Source organism: Neolamprologus multifasciatus, chromosome 6, assembly GCF_963576455.1.
Source record: "Neolamprologus multifasciatus chromosome 6, fNeoMul1.2, whole genome shotgun sequence".
NCBI classification, from domain to species: Eukaryota; Metazoa; Chordata; class Actinopteri; order Cichliformes; family Cichlidae; genus Neolamprologus; species Neolamprologus multifasciatus.
The window spans coordinates 13,457,975-13,475,899 of NC_140444.1; the positions used below are offsets into that span (position 1 = coordinate 13,457,975).

The 17,925-nt window shown below is 37.5% G+C and overlaps 1 protein-coding gene and 1 long non-coding RNA gene across 2 annotated transcripts in view; both read left to right on the forward strand.

Moving 5' to 3' along the window:
- The window catches only part of LOC146516599 (dolichyl-diphosphooligosaccharide--protein glycosyltransferase subunit TUSC3), a 103,346-nt gene that overhangs the window by 63,276 nt on the left and 22,145 nt on the right, over positions 1-17,925 (forward strand). The window contains exons 7-8 of the mRNA XM_085162458.1: positions 1,988-2,051; positions 6,484-6,558. Coding sequence (XP_085018584.1) covers positions 1,988-2,051; positions 6,484-6,558 — 139 coding nt within the window. The remainder of the gene's footprint in view (positions 1-1,987; positions 2,052-6,483; positions 6,559-17,925) is intronic.
- On the forward strand, positions 2,058-4,429 carry LOC146516601 (uncharacterized). Its single transcript, XR_014874521.1, has 2 exons — positions 2,058-2,874; positions 4,251-4,429. It is a non-coding gene; the product is annotated as an uncharacterized LOC146516601 (long non-coding RNA).

Consider the following 17,925-nt stretch of genomic DNA (forward strand, 5'->3'; position numbering starts at 1 on the left):
TTTTAATTTTGTATATGAGTATTAGGTTAGTATCATCACCAGCAAATGCAAATTGCTTTTTCTATTGACACAAAACAGGGAAGTTAGGAAATGGTGAAGGTGCAAGCCACTATCTGCCGTTCTGTTGTCTATGTGGAGATGTCTGAGGAGGGGCAAAAAGTTCAAAGAAGTACAGACAGCAGCTGCGGTGGAGACTTTTCGTTGTTTTTAACACTCAGCTTCACTTCAGCTCTTTGTATGTTACAACTTCTCTCTTCTCTGCCACTGATGGATGGACTAATAAGAGCACTAGGAAGAGGAGACTACAGACCAGATGCACCAAATATTTTTGCCACTGCCCCAGAGCCGTTCACTGTGTTCACCAATGTGCTACCACTGCTGAACCAAAATTCCCCTTCCAGTTTCAAATGTACCGATTAGGAATGTAAGGAAAATTTCCAAATAGTTTCCCATTGTTCTAGTACATGAGCTTTGTTTTTCTAGTCAGCAAGAAAAGAATGCCGAAAATAATTTAAAAAAAAATCCTAGCTAATGGAGAATAACAGGTTTATACCGAAAACAAAAGGATCTGTTTCAGCACTGAGGCCTCATTGTTTTTATCTGCTTTCAAGTGCAAAAATTCTTCACTTCTCTCCACTGAAGCAAGAAAAAGCTGTCCACCCTCTACTCCACCTCTTTTGTCATCTTCTATTCATCTTTCCATACTTATTCTTGTCTGATAGAAAAGGAATGAACACTACACCAGTCAAGTGGAAAAGCAGACCCTTGATCTGCCTAGACACTGATAATCTGCAGGGATTCAACAATGTTAAACACTCTGAAAGACTTTCTCCCTTCTTCTGTTTGTTTCCTTTCCCCACACCCTCATTTTGTCTGCTTCTTTTTCTCTAACAGACAGATGTTAAGTAGACCTCTGACATCTTAGCACAGGAGCTGGAATCCCAGCATTTTGCTTCGAATCTCAATAAATGATGAGCTTCAGCAGGGACATTAGTCCAAGCATATCATCAAGTTTAGATGGCTATAAGTTATAGCGGAAAAAAGAACAATTTGTTAGATGTCAATGATTCTGATCATAAAGTGTCTGAAATGCCTAGAAATCAGGATAATTATAATTTGTGTTTCTGGAACGGTTAGATTTGATGACCCTGTAGTATTTCCATTTTGTTTTTTTATTGATTTGTATTTGATTCATTCTGAAAGATTTTAAAGTACAATTAATTCAACATTTAGAGAAGATTGTACTGAAGTGGGAAGTTTAGCTTTGGCAGACTCCATAAAACATTGTACCAGTTCCCATTCAGAGCAATCATCTGTGTATGTGTGTGTGATCGGTAGTGTAGGTTTAGGTTGACCTCTCTGCCCACTGCATGAAAAATGTACCCTTTCTATACACCTACACACCACATGGATAATTCTTCAGGCTTGAGTCATATGAACAAACACATTAATGAACTCGTATTCTGATCTAGAAACATACTCAAGCAACACACATTTATACAATTAAATACAATTACTTCTCCACTCAGATCCCCACTTTCTATTCATTTATTAAAACACTAGTGACGGGTCTCTTAAAATCCTGTTCGTCCTGTCTATGCTCCATTTCATGCCACCCTCAGAACGTCATATTGTGAAAGATTTTACTCAATTATTTTTAAGGTTTATTTGCTTGTTTGTCTAGTGCATTTATACTACACTGCCAGCTGGTAGAAACGCTCCATGGACACTGCAGAAAGAGTATACAACTGCTGTCTGGGAACACAACTGAAGTTAGTTTTAAACAGGCTTTATCTGATGATTCAGTTTAGCCCTTTAAAAAACTGGTAGCATTACTGTGTGGTAATACAAAATAATTCCAGAACCATAATCCCACCGTGTCTTTTGTTTATTATAGAAGTTTTATTGAGTTTGTTAGTGACTGAATTACTAGCTGAAAAGAAAATTCTTAACTGGCATTGTTTTCTTCTCTTTCTCTTCCCCCCAGAGTTATATTCATGGCAGCAGTCAGGCACAGTTTGTGGCAGAGTCTCACATCATCCTTCTTCTGAGTATCCTTTAATTAAATTGTTCTTGTTTGTGTGTCACATGTTGCAAAATGCTAATCATCTAGAGTAATATATCTCCATGAAATGTCCAGCAGCTCATCTTGGCAGCAGATTCCTTTAAATCACCATTTCCTCACCCACAGCACCTTTGAGAACTTTTTATGTTTGAAAGAGTGTTCCCTTTTGTTGTTATTTGTCATAAGTCAAAAATCTCTGTTAAGGCCTTTCTGTTGGACTGAAGAAATTCACAATACAAAGACAATGGGTTGTCCTCTTTTCAACTTTTCTCCTTGCCTGATTTGTTCCAAATTCCAACAGCTCATGATTGAGTGTGTCTTTGCATGTATTTTCTTGTGGTCTTGTTTGGCAGGATAGATTTTTCTGTTTGTATTTGTTTACTTCTGTCTGCTTGTATACCCATGTGTACTTGCAGTGGGGCTTCTGTATGTGTGTGGGTAATGATACCATTCATTCCTAGCTGTTCTGTTCATCCCCATAGGAAATAACAGGTCCAAGGTCACACCTGCTGCAAAGCTATATTGATTTGTCCATGGTCACACAGGGTTTTTTGTAAATTTTCTGCCCATCTGATTACACCTAAATGAAACATACGCACCTGCTGAAATGGTAACACAGCTACCTTTGTTGTTAATGCAGGTGGAGTGAGCACATTTTATGAGCGTCATAGAAGAATGTAATCTTGCTTAATCCTTAATTTATGCATGCAGAAACAGTTACCACATTAAGCTACAAAACCATACTCATTTAAATGTTTCCTTGCTGGTATTATTTATTTGTAGACTGTCTAGCATCTTGGTGGTTATTAGTTATTAGAGATGGACCGATCCGATATTACGTATCGGTATCGGTCTGATACTGACCCAAATTACTGGATCGGATATCGGCGAGAAATAAAAAAATGTAATCCGATCCATTAAATATCAAAAAAGCACCTCACAAAACTTGCTACGCGGCATAACTCGGCTCATAACCGCAGCACGTAGCAGCAGTGTGCATCACGTGATAGAGCGGCTGTGTGTATTTGTAGCCTTGCTAGCAAACCAGCATTTCATCTATGAGGAAGTTTTCCCAGAGAGAAGTAAAGCAAGTGTGTAAGTTCATCTCTGAATGTCTGTAAAGCGTTCCCACGTTAAGCTTAACAACCATACCTGGAGCGACTGCCTCTCTCTCTCTCTCTCTCTCCTGCTGCTTCAATCGTGAAACAGCTTAATGATCAGCTGATCGGCTTTTCTGTCGAGAGTCCGTCTCTCTTCTTAGTTTTTGGCCCACTTCTCACCAGAAAGAGGAAACCAGCGGCTGAACAACAGCAGCACGTTTAAGCTTGATAAGCTGTTGTTAGAATTTATTTAATATTACTTTCTACACCAGGATCTTTTTCTACGTAGCTGACGGCTGGTAATTGTGCAGGGGCGGATCTAGCAAAGTTTAGCCAGGGGGGCCGATAGGGCATGAACAGGGAAAAGGGGGCACAAAGACATACTTTTCTTTCTTATTCTCATTTAAAATGTCAAGTTTTTAATAAATAATTATCTGACTCTTACACCCAAAGTTTTAATCTTGTGTAAAATATATAGAAGTCCATTACTGTATATAGTAACTGTTAAGTCTAATATACCCTAGTAAGCTATAGTACTTTTTCCTTTGGGAAGATACCATCTGTGCAGTCTGCAATTCTGTTGAAGAAAGATGTTGAATCTATTTAATTATTCTTGAAAAATAATTTATTTTTGTGCATTTTCCCCCTGCATCAAATTAAATTTGATTACATCGATTAAGCATCATGAGGTGGAGGGTGGTTCCCTATTTTTTTCTTTTTTTGCTGGGAGTTTGCAACCCTATTAGTTAGGTTGCTTAAAATTTCTTCTAAGTACTCTTTAAAATACCAGAATAGGGAGGATGGAGCAGGTTTAACTTTATTAGATTGATCAGTGTTGCTGAACTATGACATATTTTGGACGCAGTGTATTTTTTACATACAGGTATAACAGAGTAGCTTTAGTGTTGTTATTTATTTAAACTTGAGTATAAACTTATACAAAATGCAGCAAGATATTAAAAAAACGTTTTGTTGATTAAAAAACACACTATATCGGATTCATATCGGTATCGGCAGCTATCCAAATTTATGATATCGGTATCGGTATCGGACATAAAAAAGTGGTATCGTGCCATCTCTATTAGTTATACTAAAGTTGCAACTAATATTGGTGCGAATGAAGTGTTAAACAAGTGTTAAATTTGATTGTTATGTTTCCAGGGCTTTATATTGTTTATCAAACATGGTGTGACTGTTCAAAATGACATTTTATATTCTTTAAACAAAGCAAAGAATTTAAAAGTAAAAATATCCAACAAACAAAGACCTGTTTTAGTTGTGTTTCTAAAGCAGCTCTCCTAAAGGTAGCTACTGCATAGTTAATATGCTTTTATTTCATAATCTAAGGTTCACATATTCATAATGTTTGTTACTATAGACTGATGAGGGTGTAGGATGCCTGCAGGCCAAGGGACTGTTTTGTTTGTTTGTTTGTTTTTGTTTATTGGTTTGTTTTTTTTATAGATTCAGCCCTGCTACAGTCTTTTTCAAGTTCAGTTGCTTCTTGTAAGAGAAAAAGCAGTGGTTGCTTTGACATGATGGAAACTTTATATCAATGCAGATTGGTCTATAGTTATAATAATTTTTGTGACACTCTGTATAGCCACCCAAACAGCCACCTTGCTGTACATTGAGATCTTGTCTTTGTGTCGCACCAGCATGCCATATCTTTTACCCCAACATCAAGCGAATACCTTAGTTTTTTCCCTGTATGTTCCCATGTGGCAGTCTTTGTTTGTGCACCCCATCAGGCTTTGCCTAGTTGTGTGCATTTGTATGCAGAGCATGCTGGAGAGAAGAATCTGTAATTAGGCCCTAAGCCATGTGAAGTGATTTAAAAACAGCTCAGGTGTTGAATGAAAAAATGTTTGCTTCTGTAATATATAAGTGTTTACAAAATTGTATGAGTATTGTATGAATTGTTCACAATTATTAAAGTTTAATCCTAACTGCAAATTACTTTTTGCAGTTAGAATTAAAGTGATTTGTCTTTCTGCAGCTATGTAATATTATTAATTTCACTTTATGCATGTTCTACAAGAGCACAGGCAAAGACTTGTTTTTCAAAAATACTAGCTATGTTATTATATATTTTTTTATTTGATAAACAAATTTTAATTCTTGTTTATTTGAAATGAATATTTGAGCATTTGCTTGTGTGTATACATGTATGTGTGTGTGTGTGTGTGTGTGTGTGTGTGTGTGTGTGTGTGTATATATAGAGATAGATATAGAGATATAGATATAGATATATAGAGAGATATAGAGATATAAAGTTATAGATAGATATAGATAGATATAGATAAATAGAGAGATATAGATATAGATAGATAGAGATATAGATATATAGATAGAGATAGATAGATATGTATGTATATATATATAGATATGTATGTATGTATGTATATGTATGTGTATATGTATATATTTTTTTTTGTTTTTGTTTTTTTGTTTGTTTGTTTTTTTTAAGTGGATTTTAAGTGGATCTGCGTTTGACTCCGACTCCGCCAAGGCTCCATACGTATGTATACGTATATGTATGTATACGTATACGTATGTATACGTATATGTATGTATACGTATATGTATGTATACGTATATGTATGTATACGTATGTATGTATACGTATATGTATGTATACGTATATGTATGTATACGTATATGTATGTATACGTATATGTATGTATACGTATGTATGTATACGTATGTATGTATACGTATATGTATGTATACGTATATGTATGTATACGTATATGTATGTATACGTATATGTATGTGTGTATATGTATATATGTATGTATACGTATATGTATGTATGTGTATATGTATGTATGTGTGTATATGTATATATGTCTGTATGTATGTGTATGTGTATATATGTCTGTATGTATGTGTATGTGTATGTATATATATGTATGTGTGTGTGTGTGTGTGTGTATATGTGTGTATGTGTGTGTATGTGTATATTACATACATATATATATGTGTATGTATGTATATATATATATATATATATATATATATATATATATATATATGTATATATATATATATATATATGTATGTATATATATATATATATGTATGTATATATATATATGTATGTATATATATATGCTATAACATCCTTTGTCTTTGCTCAGAATGAACTTTCTTTTTTTCTTTTAGATTTTTCATTATTCTATAGACTGTTCTGTTTGCTACACCACAATAAAGTCATCAAAATTAATAGTTTAACTAACCTTTCTCTCAATATAAATTTCTACTTTCTTCTTTCGTGTTTTCGAGTCTGTTGTTTCCTTGACAACCTTGCCCCAGATGCTGCAATCACCATGGGGATGGTGCTTCTCAATGAAGCTGCCACCTCCAAGGGAGATGTTGGCAAGAGAAGAAGTAAGTTGACAAAGTGTGTGTGTCCGTGTATGCATATGTGTCTGTATAACTGAAACTAAATACATTGGAGCTGTGGCATACTTGCGTCCCTTTTATTGAATATATTTCAGGTATCACTAATAAACTTGAAAAGTTAATTTTCTGTGGCTTTATAGAAAAAAACTCATTCATGCAAAATATGTTCTTAATCTACATGAATATCACATAAACAGAAACTAATGGAAATGCTAATGGTATCCAGCTGGATCTGTCTATTATCTTTGCAATTAACAATGGGTGGAAAAAAAAATACTGATAATTACTGAATTTACTCTCGCAGTCTGTCTGGAATTAACATCTGATTTACTAAGCAGCAAGTAATTATGCAGCCACCAACTATGCAATTTGCAAGTAAAGAAGTTTAATGCCACAGTTCAGTTATGACCTGAAAGTTAACAAGTATTAACTTGAGAACTGTTAAAAGTAGTGTTATGGGAAACATTTTACTGAAATTATTGGTATTCAATTAAAGTTAAATTAATGTACGTAAAATGCTAAATAGATGTCACATAATAACGCTCAGAATAAATTAAAAATACACATTCCCCCAGCAATATAACACAACTATAAAGAGCATAGGTTATACCAGAGCAGGATCAATAAAATTTCTGTTCAACTGTATTTATATGATGCAACTTCAAAACAACAGTCACTTCAAGGTAAAAGAATGCAATATTAGTTTGAGAAGCCCAACAAGTAGACTTTTTTACAAGCAGGTACTCGGTAACAGTGGGAAGGAAGAAGTCCCTTTTAACACAAAGACACGGTAGAACCAGACCCAGGGTTGGACAGCCATCTGCTGTAACCACCTGGGTGGTGAAGTTTAAAAAAAAAAGAAAAAAAAGTAGGGCAAAGACACTAGGACAAAGCTATGAGATAAAACAATAAAGATGATGTCATACCTGATTCTGGATAGATATATATATATATATAGAGATAGATATAGATATATATATATATATATACATATATAGAGATAGATATAGATAGATATAGATATAGATATATATAGATATAGATATATAGATATAGATATATATATATAGATATATATATAGATATATATATATATAGATATATATAGATATAGATATATATAGATATAGATATATATAGATATATATAGATATAGATATAGATAGATATAGATATAGATAGATATAGATATATATGCATAGATAGATATAGATATATATATATAGATAGATAGATATATATATATAGATATAGATATAGATATATAGATATATATATAGATAGATATCGTCAAATGATACATTCAATTATCTGAAACTTCGTGTCAGCTAGTTAGAGGCTAATAGTAAATGTTGATCAGTTTGTATTATATTTGTAAAGGGCACTTCATTGATCACATTTAACGTGAGTCTGGGATAACAATTTGTAACTCCTTTAATCTTTAAGATTTAGGTTTGTTGTGGAAGTTTTCCATTTAAACAAAGCCTGCAGACGAGTGGTGAGCGGTAGCTAACATTCTTTAATCAAAACACACAAAGAACAGACAACCAAGCTTGTGGAGAGCCTACATGACTGCGGGGCAGACGGTCAGCAGTCTCCCTGAGTCTAACATGGCTCTCAGTTAAATACCTTCTTCAGGAACAAAAGGCAGCACACAGCTGTTTCACACCTTAAGGTTCACACTCCCTTGCTACCTCCCAGAGTCCTCAAAGAGACAAAAGACTCTTCCTGTGGAGTTGTCTGCTTCCCCCAACTTCCTTACTAGACACCCACCATTTGTCTTAATGTATGAGTGTGAGACTTGTTAAAATCTAGTGGCACCAAGGCATTATACAATAAAATAATGTGATTAATACATAAGTAAAGGAAATTCCTATACAATCCCACCCTTTGATTCTTAAATCAAGAAGCACATTAATACCAGAATTTCTTTCCTGACATTCTGTATATGACATCAACATTATTGTACACTTAAATGAGTTTCACACTGTGTATCCTCACTTCATTGTTCTGTCAAAGTACTTTGCATGGCAAAGTGAAACAGCATTAGGTGGTCATTCTCAGTCACGGTCATGGTTCCTGGTGTCTGTGCCATCTACAGAGTCATAATTCCAACGCTGATCTCCCTTTGCGCTGTCACTTTTGGAGCTTGGCACGCTCTCTTCCCTCGATTTCTGTTCCAACGTGGCTGTAGATTAGGAGCAGAGCAAGTCGTACACTCCTGTAGTCTTCCTCAACGTCAACGTAGAAACTCTTTTATTTTATTTTAAGATTTTGCTGTTCAAAATCTCCTCATGACAATCTTTTGGAAGCCCAGTGGTGCAGCCCACTGTCGTTTGTCAGTTGTCCTGGAGATGGTTCCTGCTTGGTCCTCTTGAAGCCTTTTCTCCCAGTCATGGTCTGCATTTGCACCTCAAGTCTCTCCTTCCATATCCCTCATGTCACGGTTCCTGCAATTTAAAAATGAAAGCTCCCCGGAAAACCCTCTTTTGCCCTATGTCAGCTTAGCACAATTAGACATGCACAATAAAGTTGTGCATTGTCTCTTAAAAATTCCAGGGATTCTCCCCTGGAGTAGCTTCACTCCAGGCCCTGTCATAAGAAAAAGTAAAACAATAGCCAGCGGTCTGTCCTGCTGTAAATCTTGTGATTAGATCCCACGATTAACCCTTTGCTGTGGAAAAAGTGATGTAGATGTTAGCGCAGCGCATCTGTATGCACATTTTCTCACAGTGACCAATACAAGGTCATGAATAACACAGTGCTGGTAAGATGTCTGTGAAGGTTCTCAGTCATCCAGGTCATTGTAGTCAAAGGAGCTTGCAAAGTCAGCAAAGAGGCACAGAAAAGAAGATCAGACACCAGCGAGGGAGGATAAGAAGGACAGACGCAACAACATTGTCATCCCCTATGTAGCCGGTGTATCAGAGAAACTCAGGAGTGTTTTCTCCATGCATGACATCCCGGTGCATTTCAGACCCAGCAACACACTCAGACAAAAACTGGTTCACCCGAAAGACAAAACTCCAAAACACAGACTTAACAATGTGGTGTATGCTGTACAGTGCAGCGAGGAATGCCCAGACCTCTACATCGGAGAGACCAAACAGCCACTTCACAAGCGCATGGCACAACACAGAAGAGCCACCTCCACAGGACAAGACTCAGCTGTCCATCTGCATCTTAAGGATAAAGGACACTCTTTCAAGGATGCCAATGTTCACATTTTGGACAGAGAGGACAGATGGTTTGAAAGAGGAGTGAAAGAAGCCATCTATGTCCATTGTGAGTGACCATCTTTGAACAGAGGCGGTGGTTTACGACACCAACTCTCTGCCATCTATAATCCAGTTTTGAGTTCCCTCCCCAGACGCCTTAACGCCCACTCACATCCTGGGCCATCTGACCTCAGGAATTCGCATGATAAGGTGGGGCCAGGTTTCACAATGAACTCACCCAAAACTCTGGCTGATTGGGACCCACACCCAGTTTCACACCTTGGCTCAGGTGATTAGAGGATCATCAGGGGGTCCTTTTGTCCCTCTGTGGGGGGATACTCCCACTAGGTTTATATCTGGGACTCTCCACCATTTGACCTTAGAACTGAAGAAGCTTCTCGGATGAGAGGTGAAACGTCTTCAAGCAACTTAAAGAAGTCCAGACGCTTTTCTTTGCAAGCTCCTTTGACACTGCTGGTAAATTCACAAAGACACAGAAAGTGGCAATTAAAAGGTTAAGTCAGCACGGCCCAAAAGCTCATGCAACTTGTTGCTGTCATCTTTCTGCTCCTGTAAAAAGAAACATACATACATACATCCACCCTTTTGTCACTCTGGGTGGAGGTGCAGTCAGTCAAGCTTTTGTCAGTTCAGTCAGTTCCCCATTTTTTATTTGCTGACAGTAGAACCTCTCGTGACGCAAAAAGTTTCTACTGCCAGCAATGACGCCATTTCAAAAAAGAAAAAAAAGAATTTAGACTGGATTACCTCGCTGAATCCTTTTTGACAGGGACTTGTTTTCTGATTGTCCCAAATAAGTGGCTTTCTCCTGAGCCCATTTTAATTTTGGAGAAGCTCACTTGCGATTGTTCAACATGTTGTGTAGCGCTTTCGATTCCGATCTTGCAGGCCTGCTTGAAAAAGAGAAAACACAAAAGAAAATGCATCAGCCAAGTAAATCCCCAAAACTTTCATCCACCAGTCACACACCTCACACAACAGCAATATTCTATTAGATGATGAGTTTCTTCCAATGTACCCAGATGTGTGTCATGATAAGACCTCCCCCACACATCAGAAATAAGAAACTCAATAATCTATTAGTCTCCACTCATCTGACCCTCCTGCAGCATTCTGTTCACCCCTGCTATGATTCAATCATTTTTTCCCAAAATAATACTAGTTCACTAGTCTATGTATCACTTCTTAACCTACTAAGTGAACCGGACAAGATGATGGTAACAGAAATGCATGCTTAAAAATACAGTTTGATCTTCATGAGCTTCATGGCATGTGTGTTTGTGTTAGTAGGATTAATGCATTTTTCTATTTGTGTAATTTTTGTGTACCTCTCCTCTTTGCGGTGCTCCAGACACTTTTCAGTTCTCCACGCAAGGCGGTCGTTTTTTCTTCCCAGTTTCCTAAACCCAAATTTCATTTCCCACACTAAAACAGCCTTCCTCTATGCCCCCCCCCCCCCCCCCCCCCCCCCGCTCCTTCCACTGTGGTCTCATCTCATCTCCCCCCCTTGCAGTAGTCCAGTGAGAGTCAGTTGTCTTTCAGCTTTGTCCTGTCTTTTCCACTGTCTCATCTTGCCATTTTGCTCCAAAAGTGGCAAATGTCCAACTCAGGCAGTCTTTTCAAAAGTCCATTCACACACAGTGAAGTTGCAGCTCGTTGAAAATGCACATCCATCCATCCAGTCATGATGATGCCATTTTTCTCCTTGCTGTCGCTGTTTTGCAAAGCTGTTGCTGCTGGACCTTTTCTTCACTGCTCAGGATACTGCTGTGAGCTCTTGATATCCATCTCGTTTTTCTGGAACTGCATTTCTAGTCTTCAGGGAGAGATTTTTGTAGCTTGTGTTCTCAGGGTGACAAACACATGGAAGTTAAGCTGTAAAATAATTCAGCCAAAACTTGGCTTGAGTGTTTCTAATGGTGTTAACCTATAATTTTCTTCCGACTGCTGCACGTGAAAAATTGATCAGGGTCTGCTCTTCACATGCAAGTGACACACTGAGACATTTTGATCATTGTTCTCACTGCTTAAAACAACACATCTCCTCTCTCTGGTTCTAAACTCGCCTTTCTTAAAACCCAGAAAGTGAGACTGTAGTTGCCCAGGTTGAAAAACACCAAACCCTCTTCCTATTTTTTTCATTTATTTTTATCAATAATTCTGTTAAAAAGAAATTTTTGTGTGTCCACCCTAGGGGAGCTGGTGGCAGTACTACCCTCTCCCTCTAGTTGGAAACAACTTTTACACACATTTCTACACTCCTTTTTTTTCTTCCTTGTTTTTGTTCCCCATTTTCAACATTTTTTAACCCCATTTTTTCTGTTTTTGCACACACATCAACTTTTCCCACACAACCATTCTCTGCAATCTTACACACCACACATTTACTTAGTTCTTACCATACAGTCACGTATTGAGTTTTGTCCCTGGCCGCCCGGTGGAGCGCTTGCCGCAGCCACCTCTCGAGCCGCTAATCCGGCTCCGCTAGCTGCTCCTGGAATCTAGATTCTCTTTTACTGCACGAGACGTCTCTCGTGAGGTTCCTTGCCTTCTACGGACCAAGGAACGAACACTGCCACCCCCAGTTTCCTTTGAAGAAGTTAGGATCTTTTAGAAGACGCTTGGGATGTCACTCTGTGATTCTACACGAAGACCCCTTCGGACCTCTTGCCCCGGAAGGTCGTAACATGCTCACCTCCTTGGCCAGACACAAAACTCTCGTGACTTGTTGCAACTTAGCTACAACTCACCCATCTGCAGGAGTCCCCTCAAAGTTGATGGTCTTGGTGGTGACTGAAACACACGGCTCCGTGACTCCTCCATTTCCTTTGCTTTAACAGCTGGTAGGACAAAGGTACCTTTTTTCCTTAGGGGTGATCAGCCCGTCCACGGAACCTTTGTTCAGCGACCACACGGACCATCCTGTTCGTGACGCCATTTTGTTGTGGAAGTTTTCCATTAAATAAAGCCTGCAGACGAGTGGTGAGCGGTAGCTAACATTCTTTAATCAAAACACACAAAGAACAGACAACCAAGCTTGTGGAGAGCCTAGCATGGCTCTCAGTTAAATACCTTCTCCAGGAACAAAAGGCAGCACACAGCTGTTTCACACCTTAAGGTTCACACTCCCTTGCTACCTCCCAGAGTCCTCAAAGAGACAAAAGACTCTTCCTGTGGAGCTGTCTGCTTCCCCCAACTTCCTTACTAGACCCCCACCATTTGTCTTAATGTATGAGTGTGAGACTTGTTAAAATCCAGTGGCACCAAGGCATTATACAATAAACTAATGTGATTAATACACAAGTAAAAGAAATTCCTTTACAGGTTTCTAGTCTACATATGGATGTAGCCGTTTTTAAATAAACCCCTTAGTTTTAAATGCGCACCATGAGGTAAATCATTGGTTTTGGACTAAAAAATGATGTTTCGGCTGCAGCCGTGTTAGTTTTTTAAAGCTACTAGTTTTGTATTTAAATTAGAGGCTTGGATGTTATGAATTTTGCTTACCAAAATTTAAGCACATACTTCTTAGATGTGCTAAGAACCACAATTGTCCATGCTATTTGTAATATAATTCTAGTAATTTTATTAAAATGCTTGTAACACTTCCAGTCTGCACCAGGCTGATGGAACCCATTTTATTTGCAGTGAAAGCAGAAGTCTGAAGATTGACTCACTTTTGCAGCCATCCTCAAGTTGCGATTAGAGAAGTTGCGATTTTTGCAGTACATTATTATGTGTGCTTCACTTTTCACCCCTTGGGGACTTTTGCTTGGTGTGCACACATTTGACTATTTATTTAATCACCATGATCATACCTTTGGTTTGGTGTGGTACTAAAAAGTGGAGCATTTTTTTAGGAAGAAATTATGGTCCCTGACCACACATGAGTGTCTGGGAGTCTTATGATTGTGACACATTACAGATGCAAAGTGGTCACTTGACTGTAATAATTCCATATTAAGTATATGTACATATTGTCACTATTACTTTATTCTAACGTGTGTATTCGCTTAAATATGCATATTAAATTGATGATAATATGGAAGTAATTTACATGTCTTTCTCCTAGGTTTCATCTAATAATTGGCAGTTATCATAATATTTACACCTGCAATATTTACTTTAAATAAATACATTTTAAGATAGAGCTCTCCTCTCTGGTACTTTTTGTACCAGACTGCATGCTTCAAACTGGGTATCATATCAGAAAATTAGTGCAAGCCTCTAAACAGCCCTTAATATTTTACAAGAGTTTGAGGATAATTTGTAGATTATGGCAGGAGATGGATATTAGATGACCTCTCTGGTAATTACCTCAAACACATAGACACGGTTACACACTAGGGGATTTAATTAGAGTTAATGTGATGAAAAACCAACTCAAAAAAGTGTTTCACTTGTCTCTGTGAGGTCCCATATTAAATGATCACTCTAAATATCCAAGGGAAAGAGTATCAACCCTGAGTACTTCTTCAGATGTTAAAGCTTGACATTTAAAAATATAAGATTTTTTTTAACAACATTAAGACTTGTTTTTCCAATATCACACAAACACATACCACTCTACATACGTAGAGACGCACACATGCGTAGGTGGCACACTTAATTATCACCTGTAAAATGACGAATATATTATGTGCACACTGGAGAGGACTCCAGGAGTATTTTTAGTATATTGACTACTTCAATTCAGCCTCTTTTGTAGAAATACTACCTACTAATTTACATAAATTAAAGGAACCACACTATGAGGATTACATTATAATGAAACACAAGTATTTTAGTGCTTACAGAAATTTTCTATGCAATTTACAGAAAAACACGTGTGTATCAAAGTCATTTTTAATAGATTGGGATTTATTCAAGGAGGGGGTGGAAAAAATGGAACACAGTACAGGAAATGGGGTGATGCCAACTTTGAATGAAAGGTATACACTGCCAAAATGACCATATTGTCTTCTTCAAATGTAAGTTAATTATGGGGGGGTTGATTTTCCTTTGTCTTTTAGCTGCTACCTTTAGGGGTCACCAAAGGAGATCACCTGCCATATAAAAATAATATGCTATCAAATTGGGGCAACACTGTTTTGGTCTAATGACAGCAAAGAGTTTGTGCAAAACCTGATCATGCATCCTATCCAGTCAGTACTGCAGTGTTTCATAGTTTCTTGAGCTTAAATAGTTAATTATCTTTGTCTTGACTTCAGCTGTTCCCAAAAGACAAATATTTATTTGACTCTTCTTCGGTTTTCAGCTTGTTCGAGGTCTGTTTGGGGCCATTGCACTGCTGCAGCATCAATGCTTCTCGTTAAAAATACAAATAGGTGTATGTAGCATGTGTCTGAAGAATGAAGTGGTTCTGTCTCTCTCCCATTTGTCTCTTTACAACACCCTGCTGTCACTCTTATTAAGTCAGACTTGGAATTATCCACATGTAATATAGATAAAGAAGCTTTTCTCATTATTTGGTTTGGCCCAGCCAAGATGTTTGTCCCCAGCCTACCCCAGTAAAGAATATATTAGTGAACAAAAAGAAATCACTGTGAACAATTATATTTTTGTAATAGGTGGGGAAACAGGCTTTTATTCTATCTGCCTTGGTTTGTTGTAAAGTCAATGACTTGTGTGTGATTGTATCTTCTGATGGAGTGACTTCACAGTTTATTCTTTGATTAGCAATTGGCTGCCGAAGACACGAGGAATCATTTAGCTTTACAGTCTATTCATTTTCTCCTCCTAATTAAATAGGCTTAACTTAATATGTTTATTGACTTCCTCTTGCTTGTGAAATGTAAATTTATTTTTACCATGCCAATATATTGTGATTTGAATTGAGCCAAGTCATACAGTCAAAAGAGGGATTACCACCTTTGTCGCTGAGGGAAATCATTCAGTTTAAACAACTTGTCATTTCGCCAAGGTCATAAATCACTTGGCATACTTGCATGCCTCGTGTGTGTATCATTATCCGTGGATGCATACTAAGATCTCTCAGTCATAATTGATGAGGTAAGGGAAATGCATCCCTTTCTACTTAATGAAGATACACAGACGTTCTGATGTTCCCACTGTATATGTGGATGTTGCAACCCTGGAAGAGCAAGGACACATGCACTTTCTGTGCAGACGCTGTAAAATATACATTATTTTCAATTAAGTCATTTGGTAGCACATTTCTATAATATAGTACTTGAATATTTTCATCAATTGGGCATCAGTATATTCCTTATTTGACCTCAAAAGGAACATAAGGTAGAGGGGATTCTCCACCACTCAGTCTTAGCAGCTCAGTCCCTAGCCTCTCCCCTTACTCTAGGGGAAAACAGTGAATCCCAAGTTGCTGCTCTGTGTGTGTGTGTGTGTGTGTGTGTGTGTGTGTGTGTGTGTGAATAGGTGAATGAGAAACACACTGTCAAGTTTTTTAAACTAAGGTTAAAAAACTGTTTCCCTTTAAATACCTTACATTTACCATTGTGACAGATGCCCCCTGTCTTCAGTGCTGTGAGCATGTGATTTGTACCGTGTGGTCAATGCACTAGGTCGTCAGTATGCATTCTCAGTTTGAAAAAAGTTGGGACGCTTTATAACACATAAATAAAAAGAGAATGCACTGATTTGGAAATCTCAACCAATATTTTATTCACAATGGAAAATGTCAAATCTGAAGGCTTAAATTTTAAAATTTAGTCATTTTGAATTTGATGGCAGCAACAAATCTCCAAAAAGGTGGGACAGGGCCATGTTTACCACTGCATAACATCCCCTCACCTTTAACAATGGCCTACAGGCCATCCGGGAAGTGAGGAGACCAATTGCTGGAATTGTAGAAAATGAATGTTGTGCCACCTTTTTCTTGATTTTTTTTTTTTTTTTTTTTGTTGGGGGGACTCAATACACCAAAGATTTTCAACTGGTAAAAGGTCCGGACTGCAGGTAGGTCAGTTCAGCAGTTCAGCTGTGATACATGCTGTAATGGGTTTAACATAATTTTGATGCATGGAAACGTACAAGTTTTAAAGCAACATACAGTATGTGCCTTTCAGCATTTGTGATGCATTTCCAGATGTGCAAGCTGCTGATTCCATAGGCACTTATCCACCCCCTCAGAATCAGAGATTCAAACAATGTGCTAATAACAAGGTGCATAGTCCATCTCCTCTTTAATCCACAGTATGCTCGGTCCATGTTTTCCAAAATGAATTTCAAATTTTTGATTCATGTAACCACAGAACAGTTTCCATTCCATTCATTTAAATGAGCTTTGCCTTGGAGAGCACGGCAGCATGTCGTGTTAACCTGCATTTGTGGATATCATGGAGACATCACAGGCAATGGAGATGTTCAAGATACAAGATTCTTTATTTGTCTTATGCATAGTCATAAGAGTGGTGTGTCCTGAATGGCTCCTTGACTGTGCAAAACAGAAACATTAAGTAAAGTAATGTTTAAATTAAAAATCTGAAATTTTAAATTAAATAACTGAAAATGTACTTTGTGCAAATGGAATGTTAAAGTGTTTTGTGCCATATTAGCATAGCAATATATTGACAGAGCAATGCAAGTAGAATAAACAAAATGACCAGAGTAATGTAAAAACAGGGTAGTGTAAACCTATTTACAATAGATGTTTCTGCACCCATGCAGAGATTTCTGTGACAGAATCATAGCTTTTCTAATGCAGCGCCACCAGAGAGTGAGAGGTTTGCAGGCAATGTCCCTTGCACACAGAGATTTCTGCATATTTTCAGAGCTGTTCGAAAACATTATTTACGTTGAGGAACAATATTCTGAAATTGTTGCACAATTTGTAGATGCAATTTTTTTCCAGATTGATGAAATGCTGCCCATCTTTACTTATGAGAAACTCTCTAAGACACACTTTTTATGTAGCCAATTATGTTGTTGACCTGTTGCCAGTTAACCTATTTAGCTGGAAAATGTTCCTCCAGATGTTTCTTTTTTGTGCCATTTACCTTTTCTAGCCTTTTGTTGTCCCGTCCAAACTTTTTTGAGACATGTTGCTGCCATAAAATTCAACATGAGCTCAAATTTGTTATAATAAATTGTCTCAATTTAACCATTTGATAGGTTTTCTATGTTCTGTGAAAAA